This window comes from Manihot esculenta, chromosome 9 (genome assembly GCF_001659605.2).
Source record: "Manihot esculenta cultivar AM560-2 chromosome 9, M.esculenta_v8, whole genome shotgun sequence".
NCBI classification, from domain to species: domain Eukaryota; kingdom Viridiplantae; phylum Streptophyta; class Magnoliopsida; order Malpighiales; family Euphorbiaceae; genus Manihot; species Manihot esculenta.
This window is the reverse complement of record NC_035169.2, coordinates 2,216,973-2,228,564: the sequence shown is the minus strand read 5'-3', so window position 1 is coordinate 2,228,564 and position 11,592 is coordinate 2,216,973. Positions and strand designations below refer to the sequence as shown.

At 33.3% G+C, this 11,592-nt stretch overlaps 2 protein-coding genes across 16 annotated transcripts; both read right to left on the bottom strand.

The window, feature by feature from the left end:
* Nucleotides 1-684: 684 nt before the first annotated feature.
* Nucleotides 685-3,315, bottom strand: LOC110607268 (putative pentatricopeptide repeat-containing protein At1g12700, mitochondrial). The gene is made up of 2 exons (XM_043959748.1): nucleotides 1,087-3,315; nucleotides 685-961 (listed from the first exon to the last, which is right to left on the bottom strand). The coding sequence occupies exon 1, from the start codon at nucleotides 3,162-3,164 to the stop codon at nucleotides 1,149-1,151; it is 2,016 nt and encodes a 671-aa protein (XP_043815683.1). The 5' UTR covers nucleotides 3,165-3,315; the 3' UTR covers nucleotides 685-961; nucleotides 1,087-1,148.
* Nucleotides 3,316-5,782: 2,467 nt separating this feature from the next.
* LOC110622803 (pentatricopeptide repeat-containing protein At1g63330) lies at nucleotides 5,783-11,224 on the bottom strand. Of its 15 annotated transcripts, none has more exons than XM_043959727.1 (7): nucleotides 9,024-11,224; nucleotides 8,304-8,898; nucleotides 7,802-7,888; nucleotides 7,632-7,730; nucleotides 7,499-7,544; nucleotides 6,113-7,377; nucleotides 5,783-6,051 (listed from the first exon to the last, which is right to left on the bottom strand). In XM_043959727.1, the coding sequence occupies exon 1, from the start codon at nucleotides 11,183-11,185 to the stop codon at nucleotides 9,086-9,088; it is 2,100 nt and encodes a 699-aa protein (XP_043815662.1). In that variant the 5' UTR covers nucleotides 11,186-11,224; the 3' UTR covers nucleotides 5,783-6,051; nucleotides 6,113-7,377; nucleotides 7,499-7,544; nucleotides 7,632-7,730; nucleotides 7,802-7,888; nucleotides 8,304-8,898; nucleotides 9,024-9,085. The 15 variants fall into 15 exon arrangements, with proteins under 15 accessions (XP_043815662.1, XP_043815664.1, XP_043815659.1 ...); XM_043959729.1 differs by having other exon boundaries at nucleotides 8,785-8,898; XM_043959724.1 differs by having other exon boundaries at nucleotides 7,802-8,898.
* Between the last annotated feature and the right edge of the window lie 368 nt (nucleotides 11,225-11,592).

Below are 11,592 nucleotides of genomic sequence, written 5' to 3'. Positions count from 1 at the left end.
CACCATGTATAAACAAAAGCTCAAAGAAAATTTTATTATGTTACAAGGTTTACAATGTGCTAAATACACAAAATCTTGCATAATGTACAGCTGAAAAGAGAAAAGAAACAACCAAAGCAACTTTTCTTGCCCAACTTTTCTCAAACAGTAAGAAACAATGTGTTTCGCCTTCATAACACCATATAAACGTATCACAAAATGCACCATATAAATAACTCAATAGGTGGTCCAACACTAAAGTATATTTGTTATATACCATATTGACAAAATGATCATACTTGATTGTATTATTATTATATAATAAAAATATATCATACAGAGATGATTTCCTAAGTATTTTTCCTTAATATACAGCCATTGTAACTAATTTACTATCACATGATTCAACAATCTCAACAACTAAAATTGTAGATTTCTGTCAACCAAGAAACCGAAAAGAAAAATGGTAGATTTCTCAACCACTACACTTGTATTATGGGGTTGTATATCCTGCACCCTGCATTTATAGCGTAGTCTAATTGCTAAATCAATTCTCAATTAAAGCCCCACTTGTTTATAATCATTATTTTCATTATTATTAAAAATATAATAATTAAGCAAAAACAAATTGCTTATACCTTTATGGTTAGAAAGGTAAGTTGTAATCATATCCTGGCAAGTAGCTATAAGAAAAATGATAGCATCTTAAAAGGTCATTGAGCACAAAAGTTAAATAGATAAAGATTCTTAAGCATTATAGCATGGAATCAATTAGTTTTAGTTCTCAACTCATTTTTAGGACTGAGCTCTCGAGTTAAGGCTGTATTAGCAGCCCAAAAAAAGAATTGTAAGGAAGATGGTGGGTTTACCAGCAACTTGATCATTAAAAATCTATGACCTCCATTCATCAACAATCTTATATCCAAAGAGATCTAGTCCATGTCTGATTCAAGCGAAAAACACACACATATCATGGTTTCCACTGCAGGTAATTTACAGTGTTAGAAATTTTCGTTTTGTGGAAGAGAATCACAGCTGATTGAAATTAAAAACGAAATTTGAAGTCAGTTAAATTACATATTTACTACATGTGAAGAAGGTAATTACCAAGTTTCTCTCCAAGACACCATTGAATGGTCAAGATATAACAACTTTAGTTTGCTGATCCCTCATTGCACAGCTTTAGAAGACTCAGAACGATTTCGTAGTTTGCTTAGAATGAGATCATTATTCCGTGATAAATGTACTACCAATTCTGTGGTAGTAGCATCAGCAGAGAAACCCTTATCAACCATTTCGTTGATTAGTTCTGAAGCTTTTGGTAAATCCTCGTGCTTGAGAAACCCTTGAATGATGATATTATAACAATAATTATTTGGTAAACATCCTACCTTTTCCATGTCTTTAAATACCTTATACGCTTCATCCATTAATCCTTGTTGGCAGAGTCCTTTCATAATTGCATTATATACATAAACATCAGGTTGCAAACTAATTTCAAAAAGACTAGAAAAAAGTTCCTTGGCATCATTAATCTTCCCAACTTTGCACATACCATTGATCAGACTGCTATAGATCACAAGATTAGGCTTCAACTGACTTTTCTCCATTTCTTTCAATAGTGTGAGTGCCTCATCTAGATTCCCTTGTCTACACAAGCCATCAATCATAATTGAGAAGGTTACTATATTTGGCTGTTGACCATGAGAGCACATATCCTTAAAGAGCTCTTTTACATTTTGGGGCCTCCCTGCTTGAAACATACCCTTTATAAGAGTAGAATAAGTAACAACATCAGGAACTAAACCTTTATGAGACATTTCATCAAAAAGCTCCTTTGCATCATCTATCATTTTGCACTTACAATATCCATTGATCAAAATGTTGTAGCTAAAAATGTCAGCTATTTCATTGGTCACCATCAGATCAAATAGCTTTCTAGCCTTATCAATTTGGTTGCCTAGACAATATCCATCCAGCAATGAACTATAAGTGACAACGGTAGGTTCCACACCTCTTTGAATCATTATTTTGAATATATTTTGTGCATTTGAAACCAGTCCTTTCTTACAAAGAGTGTCGATCAATATATTGAAGGTAAAAACATCAGGGGATATGTTCCTCCCCACCATTTCTTTCAATAAGGCCAAAGCTTCCTTCAATTGGTCTGAAATGCAAAGACCATCAATTAAGGAATTGTATGTGATCACATTAGGCTCTCCACCTCTTTGAATCATTACATTGAATGTATTTTGAGCCTCTGAAACCATTCCATCCTTACAAAGAGCATCAATCAATACATTGAAGGTATAATCATTTGGTAATACGTTTTGCTCCACCATTTCATTCATCAAAGCCAAAGCTTGGTTCTTTTGGCCTAATTTGCAAAAACCATGAATTAAACCAGTGTAAGTGATGACATTAGGTGAAATGCCCTTATTCCTCATTTGAGAGAAGAGCTCTAAAGCCTCACCAACTAGCTCATCTTTGCAAAGGGTGTCAATGATTGCATTGTATGTCACAACATCTGGCTCACAACCTCTATCAGCCATTTCCTTTAGTAGCTCAATAGCCACATTTGTTTTCCCAAATTTACACAATCCGTTTACTATCACATTGAAAGTATAAACATTAGGGTGATAACCTCCAGCAAGCATATCATTGAAAAATTCCAATGCTTTGTCCATTTTACTCTCTATAGAAAGCCCATTAATTAAGGTAGTAAACGTGACAACGTCAGGCTCCAATCCGAATTTGAACATCTTCCCGAAAACAGAGAAGCCAAAATCGACAAGATGTAAACGGCAGAAGCAATTAATTAAGATGTTAAGAGAATAAATATTGTGAGAGATTCCTAGCAATTCAATTGTTTTGGACATGGAAAGGACAGTATGATATTGTTTCATTTTCACAAGGGCAGATAAGAATCTATTAAATGGAACCCTAGAAGGCACAGGATGTTTATGAATTACATGATTGAAGGAAGCAATGGCATCATCAAGGTGGGTAAAAGAAGCAGATTTGAAATTATTTGTCAAGAAGCGTGCATCTTCAAGTGTGGAAGTAGAAGAATGGCAATAATTGGTAAATAAGAATAGGAATGGAGATTGAATGGTACCAATTGCCCCTTGTAGCTGAAGATGGAAGCTCCTGCTCTTCCTCCCCCAAGGCATCTTCATCATCATCGATCTCTCGTCAGTTGTTTTTAGGGATGGATCGGAGATTGGGAATGAGGAAAGGAAATAGAGAATCGGAAAAGAAAGGCTCTCTGCCTGCTGGTAAAGTGGTAAGTATAAGGAAAGGAAATTTGGAAAGGAAATTGGGAAAGGAAATGCATTACTCGTTGTTTATTTGCATTAAGTTTTTATTAAATTTTCATATAAAAATAAGGCAAAATATTATTTAGTTCTGAATTTTTAAAAAATTTATTAGTTAATTTCTATAATTTTTAAAACTAATTAAAATACCTTTCATTATTTATAAATACAATAATCTAATTCTTCTATTAAATTATCTCAACGGAATCTGTTAATTGATATAGAAAAAAAAAAAACCCCTTATTTCTCTTTTAAATAACATATTCACCTTATAAACCCTAATCCTAACAAAGCAATATTCTCTCATTAGAATTTGCTTCCAGCCTATTTGACACATGCGTCTTCATTCTTCTTTTATTAGAATTTCTTTTCCATTTTAGCAACAATGGATTCTTCGGATTTGCTAGCATACAAGAAGAAATTATGAATATAAATAGAATTGAAGATGGTTATGAGGAGGAGGACGAGGAGGACATTGAAATGAAAATGACGAGACGGGCGAGTATGAGACAGTTGAAAGAAGATGAATTGAGAAGAAGAACTTGATTTAAATTTTATGCTGGCGGTAATAGCTAACAAGTGTTGAGTCGTTCTGCTACTACACTTGAGAGAGATAAAAAAGCACAGAAGTTGAGCTAGAGAAAAGCATAGCGTAACAAAAACAGCCAAAATTAAAAACTAAATGGTTGAAAATAAAAATATTTGAGAATTTTTTTATACATAATAGGTTTTCCTTTAATACTGTCATAGTTTTTGAATCACAGTATATTAAAAAAAATTATTATTTGATAGTTTTACTTTTTAATACTTCTTAAGTACTTGAACTTATTGATACTATTTAAATATATCATATATTTTTAGTATTCATGTCTTTTAGCATTGGATTACATTAGTGTTTTTATATTTTAAGTATCAAAATTATGGATTTCATATGTTCGTATTGTTAGTATAACATATTTATAAATATATTAGAAAAAAAAAGAAACAAATTAGCTTCAGTTGCAATAATCGGTCAATTAGTGACCAATCATCCACAATTAGCAATCAAATCGTATATAGCGATCAAAATCCTTTTTCAATTATTATCAATTAGCGATAAAATAGCGACCAATAGATGGTTTTTATCCTTCTATAGCAACCATATTATGATCCTACCAAAGACCTTTTTCGATTACTATAAATTAGCGATCAATATATGGTTTTTATCCTTCATATAGCTACCATATTACAACCCTTTAGCGTCCAATTAGGGACTAATTTGTGAACATTATACGATGACTAATTTGTGATGAATTTAGCAACCACAATTTCTGATGGTGGATTTGTCTTCACACTCAATTAGCAACCAAAATGTGGTTGCTAATTGGTCATTCAACTAGCGACCAATTGGTGTTTAGTCGCTAAAATATTTAGCGACAGTCCAAACACAACCTAGTTGATTTGCTCACCAATTGCGCGACCGATTGCTCTCCAATAGCGATTAAAATTTTTTGTTGGTATTTCACTATTTTTTTTTTGTAAAGATACTAAATCTAAAAGCAAATGATATAATAAGCATTATGATCATCTTAAAAATTTGAAAAAAAATTCCATTTCAAAAACAACAGTTTCTAGATAAAATTGTTTTTCACATTAGATGAGAGGAAGGTATAACTTTGCTTGTTAATGGATCATTTTCATGTACTCTACAACATTCCGCATTTAAATCAAATTTATACACATTAGAATAACGAAAATAATAACATTAAAATATAATTTTATTTGAGCCTCTGTTCAAACAACCAAAACTCTTCAACTCAACTTACTCGTGTTTTTAGATACTCATTAGATTATACTATTATATGTCTTTTTAAAATCCATATACCATAAAGAACACAACCATGGTGATGTTTGTTTTCCTGATCAAGAACTTTGAAGTCTCTAGCGATTGGAAGTGGGTTAATGTAAATAATAATAATAATAAGGAAAAGCATGACCACTATATTAAACTAATCTTCCCATGTTTATGATTGATGTAGAAGACTCCTAAATGAACTGCATGTGCAAATAATTTGTGTACTAAAAAAATTGGTTAGCATACCCACAGAGAATGTTCAAGACTAACGGTTGGTTTCCACCAGAAAGCTAGGACAGGGAAATTCACTGGAGTACACAGGAATACAATACGTCTAAGTTTGGCTATACTTCAAAATAATTTGCCCCCTATATGGGGCATAGGCAGCACTCCTCTTGAGTTAGTTTTTGAAGTAAGTTAAGCCTGTTCCAAATTTAACAGGGTATCAGAGCGTAAACTTGCTTTGAACACCCTAATTTCTTCAAAGTAACAAAGGCATGACCTGACCAATTATGGCCAGGAGCGCATCGTCGGCAGAAGGGACGAGCCGACAGGTGCACACCGCGAGCGAACCGGTGGACTCAACCCAAAGTCCAACTAATTTCAAAAGATTTTGTGGTTTTCTACTATAAATAGCCTTCATTTTTACAAAAAAAAAATGTAATTCCATTTTTCTACTTTATTCTCTATTCTCTATGTTTTCTGCTGAGTTATAAATTAGAGATAAATTCTTATCGTATCAAAACCTTCCCATCCGATGTTAGACCTCCCATAAATATATCACGCACCAATAAAATTCTGAACATAAAGGGTGTGTTGAATCCCACATTTATTGTGGAAAGGGATAATATGCTCTTATATGAGTTATAGACACTCCTCCCCTTAAACTCCCTTTGAACTAGTTTTTAGAATGAGTTAGACCTGTATCAAATTTAACAAGTCTCACATAAGTTCAATGCACTATTTTTAGAATGAATTAGACCTGGATCAAATTTAACAAGTCCCACATAAGTTCAATGCACTATTTCGTAGGCCAACCAACAACGATATGGTCATATAAGCATAGCATCATACAATAATTCTTTTTGTTATAGTTTATGGCCCAGGTTAAATGTGTTAGACAAATATAGCATGGAAAAATTTTCCTGTACTTTTAATACAATGGATGAAGCAATGAAGCGTGTTAACGTGTTATAATAAATAAAGTAATACGATTTCTCAAGGGGAGAGAGAGAGAGAGAGAGAGATTTAGTTGCATAGCCAGTGTCAAATTTCAATTGACAAAACTTGTCTTTTATTTTAGCTTTTAACCAAGATCTGTGATATGCTAACATATCTAACGAACAATAAGAAAAACATGGATGACATCTTCCTTAACCATCTCCATGCATCAACTTCCCATATAAGAAGTGCAGTCTATTTAGCTGAAAATGTTTTACTGTCTCAACATAAGCTACTCACGTTTTGAATTGTTTGGTAGATGATTCCATTAATTCATAGAGAAAGGCATGAAGAGAACATAAAGCAATCTTAATAAAAATCTAACAAATTTTTAGAATGATAGATCCACAATGGAATAATCAAATTAGAAAAGTGAAGTTAAGTGACCTTGTGATATAAAGTTGAAAGAAGCAGTACCCATACATAACTTAAAAGAAGCAGGCAAAACCCTTTTCTCCTTGGCCCAATATACATCATATTTCTTTGAATAATATATAATCCTGGATCTATAATTTAGGAAGCAGTTGGAAAATAGTTGCATTAGGCCAAAGCAAGGGCAGTGATTTTAATCATATCCTTAAAATGGACTAACTATATTTGATAGCTATTGCAATTAACTATCCTTAAAATGGACTAATTACACATCCCATCAACTCCGCCAAAGTAAAGAATCTCAAAGGGAAGAATATATATACCTTCCACAAGCATTTCTAAAATTCAAATTTCCATGAGTTAAAAAATTGATTTTAAAGGAAAAGATTGTGAACTTCATAGTATTAGATGCTAATGCAATGATTTCACTAATTTGATTCGTAGGAAAATAAAAGAAATTAAGGATCTATATATATACATATACCCAACTTGATGACTAGGACAAAAAATAGGTGACCAAGAGGATGTTTTGCTTTTTCCTCAATTCTCATAACAATTTTTGTTGTCCACAATTTTAGTGACTTTTCATCCAACCAACAGCCAGAAGTCTAGTGATTCTCTTATCTTGTATCCTGGGGCTGTATATCCTGCACCCTGCATTTATAGTGTAGTCTAATTGTTAAATCAATTCTCAATTATAGCCCCACTTGTTTATAATCATTATTTTCATTATTATTAAAAATATAATAATTAAGCAAAAATGAATTGCTTATACCTTTATGGTTAGAAAGGTGAAGTTGTAATCATATCCTTGCAAGTACCTACAAGAGAATTGATAGCATCTTAAAAGGTCATTGAGCAAATACCTGAGTTCAAGAGATCTTATATCCAGGAGATCTAGTCCATACCTGAGTTCAAGCGAAAGGCACACACATATCATGGTTTCCACTGCCGGCAATTTACCAAGTGTTCGAAATTTTCTTTTTGTGGCAGAGAATCACAGCTGACTGAAATTAAACATGACATTTGAATAAGTTAATTAAATTACACATCTACTACATTTGAAGAAGGTAATTACCAAGTTGCACTCCAAGACACCTTGAATGGTCAAGATATAACAACCAGAATGTGGTAAAGGCACCTCTTCCATTTTGTTGCACACTCACTTCACATAGCAATACCAATAATGAAAAAAAAAAAGCCCTTTTAAGTTGAGCATACACAAAAATAAGAAAAAAAATTGCTGCTCTTGTCTTTAGATATTTTTCACATGTGACAATAGGATTGTTATATCAGAGAATTGAATTTCAAAGTGGGAGAAAATTGGCATACATAAAAGAACAACCAACATTTTCTGATTGTATACACAAAACCGAAGTCTGGAGTTTTTTATTTTAGTTATTGCAGACCAATGTAACATTGCAACGGATTCAGCAAAGTTAATCTGCTTGTACAGCCTAGAAACATGAGTTTAGTGCTAACCCTAAAACATTTCTTGTAAAGAGCAAAGACAACTAACTGCAGGATGTGAAACAGATTGAAGTAATAATAACTCACAATATAACAAAGTTCTCTTGTACCTGCTGATCACGTGTTGATTCAACAATCTCAACAACTAAAATTGGTAGATTTCTGTCAACCAAGAAATCGAAAAAGAAAAATGGTAGATTTCTCAACCACTACACTTGTATCCTGGGGCTGTATATCCTGCACCCTGCATTTATAGCATAGTCTAATTGCTAAATCAATTCTTAACTAAAGCCCCACTTGTTTATAATTATTACTTTCATTATTCTTAAAAATATAATAATTAAGCAAAAACAAATTGCTTATGCCTTTATGGTTAGAAAGGTGAACTTGTAATCATATCCTGGCAAGTAGCTACAAGAAAAATGATAGCATCTTAAAAGGTCATTGAGCACAAAAGTAAAATAGATAAAGATTCTTAAGCATTGTAGCATGGAATCAATTAGTTTTAGTTCTCAACTCATTGACTGAGCTCTCGAGTTAAGGCTGTAGTAGCAGCCCAAAAAAAAGTTGTAAGGAAGATGGTGGGTTTACCAGCAACTTGATCATTTGAAATCTATGACCTCCATTCATCAACAATCTTATATCCAAAGAGATCTAATCCATGTCTGAGTTCAAGCGAAAGGCACACATATATCATGGTTTCCACTGCAGGTAATTTACAGTGTTAGAAATTTTTGTTTTGTGGAAGAGAATCACAGCTGATTGAAATTAAAAACGAAATTTGAAGTTAGTTAAATTACATATTTACTACATTTGAAGAAGGTAATTACCAAGTTTCTCTCCAAGACACCATTGAACGGTCAAGATATAACAACTTTAGTTTGCTGATCCCTCATTGCACAGCTTTAGAAGCCTCAGAACGATTTCGTAGTTTGCTTAGAATGAGATCATTATTCTGCGACAAATGTACTACCAATTCTGTGGTAGCATCATCAGCAGAGAACCCCTTATCAACCATTTCGTTGATTAGTTCTGATGCTTTTGGTAAATCCTCATGCTTGAGAAACCCTTGAATGATGATATTATAACAACAATTATTTGGTAAACATCCTACCTTTTCCATGTCTTTAAATACCTTATACGCCTCATCCATTAATCCTTGTTGGCATAGTCCTTTCATAATTGCACTATATACATAAACATCAGGTTGTAAACCAATTTCAAAAAGACTAGAAAAAAGTTCCTTGGCATCATTAAGCTTCCCAACTTTGCACATACCATTGATGAGACTGCTATAGATCACAAGATTAGGCTTCAACTGACTTTTCTCCATTGCTTTCAGTAGTGTGAGTGCCTCATCCAGATTCCCTTGTCTGCACAAGCCATCAATCATAGTTGAGAAGGTTACTATATTTGGCTGTTGACCATGAGAGCACATATCCTTAAAGAGCTCCTTTGCATTTTGGGGCCTCCCTGCTTGAAACATACCCTTTATAAGAGTAGAATAAGTAACAGCATCAGGAACTAAACCTTTATGGGACATTTCATCAAAAAGCTCCTTTGCATCATCTATCATGTTGCACTTACAATATCCATTGATCAAAATGTTGTAGCTAAAAATGTCAGCTGTTTCATTGGTCACCATCAGATCAAATAGCTTTCTAGCCTTACCAATTTGGTTGCCTAGACAATATCCATCCATCAATGAACTATAAGTGACAATGGTAGGTTCCACACCTCTTTGAATCATTATTTTGATTATATTTTGTGCATTTGAAACCAGTCCTTTCTTACAAAGAGTGTCGATCAATATATTGAAGGTAAAAACACTAGGGGATATGTTCGTCCCCACCATTTCTTTCAACAAGGCCAAAGCTTCCTTGAATTGGTCTGAAATGCAAAGACCATCAATTAAGGATGTGTATGTGATCACATCAGGCTCTACACCTCTTTGAATCATTACATTGAAAGTATTTTGAGCCTCTGAAACCATTCCATCCTTACAAAGTGCATCAATCAATACATTGAAGGTATAAACATTTGGTAATATGTTTTGCTCCACCATTTCATTCATCAAGGCCAAAGCTTGGTTCTTTTGGCCTAATTTGCAAACACCATGAATTAAACCAGTGTAAGTGATGACATTAGGTGAAATGCCCTTATTCCTCATTTGAGAGAAGAGCTCTAAAGCCTCACCAACTAGCTCGTCTTTGCAAAGGGCGTCAATGATTGCACTGTATGTCACAACATCTGGCTCACAACCTCTATCAGCCATTCCCTTTAGCAGCCCAATAGCCACGTTTGTTTTCCCAAATTTACACATTCCGTTTACTATCACACTGTAAGTATAAACATTAGGTTGATAACCACGTGCAACCATATCATCGAAAAATTCCACTGCCTTGTCGATTTTACTCTCTATACAAAGCCCATTAATTAAGGTAGTAAATGTCACAGTGGTAGGCTCCAATCCGAATTTGAGCATCTTACCAAAAACAGAGAAGCCAAAATCCACAAGGTGTAAGTGGCAGAAGCAATTAATTAAGATGCTAAGAGAATAAACATCGTGTGAGATTCCTAGCAATTCAATTGTTTTGGACATGGAAAAGACAGTGTGATATTGTTTCATTTTCACAAGGGCAGATAAGAATCTACTAAATTGAGGCCTAGAAGGAAGAGGATGCATCTGAATTACATGATTGAAGGAAGCAACGGCATCATCAAGCTGGGTAAAAGAAGCAGATTTGAAACTATTTTTCAAGAATCGTGCATCTTGAAGTCTGGAAGCGGGAGTAGGATTTGAAGAATGGAAAGAATTTGTAAATAAAAAAAGGAATGGAGATTCAATGGTACCGATTGCCCTTTGCAGCTGAAGATGGAAGCTCCTGCTCTTCCTCCTCCTATGCATCATCATCTTTATCGATCTCTGTTCTCCCCTGCCACTGAAGCATGCAAATGTCTTTAGGGCTTGGGAGCTGCGTAGGTGGTTCATCTTTATGCTAAATATTTTGTTCTTTGTTTGAAATTTCTCTCTAAGTCTCTGTTATACTTTTATTTTTCCTTCTAAAATATTTTTCTAATAATTAAAATATAAAATAATTAAAATTTATGTTTTTTCCACATTAAAGAGTTTTAAAAGGTTTTTTCATTCATATAATTTATTTTCAAGTTATTAAATAGATTTAGTACGTTAAAGATATTAATTAATTAATAATACACGATAAAATTGATAAAACTAAAAAAGATCAATTTTTTTTTACCAATTTTCGTTGATGGTAAACATGATGAAGACTCACAATATTTAAATGAAACCAAAGAATTTGAAAATAGGCACACATTATAGAACACACCTTCTTCTCATCATATATTGGAAATAAGATTTTTCTATTATTATTATTA

What these genes read in the sequence shown, in the direction of transcription:
- LOC110607268 (XM_043959748.1), bottom strand. Translation starts at nt 3,164, where the DNA reads ATGATGATGAAGATGCCTTGGGGGAGGAAGAGCAGGAGCTTCCATCTT.
- LOC110622803 (XM_043959725.1), bottom strand. Translation starts at nt 11,185, where the DNA reads ATGAACCACCTACGCAGCTCCCAAGCCCTAAAGACATTTGCATGCTTC.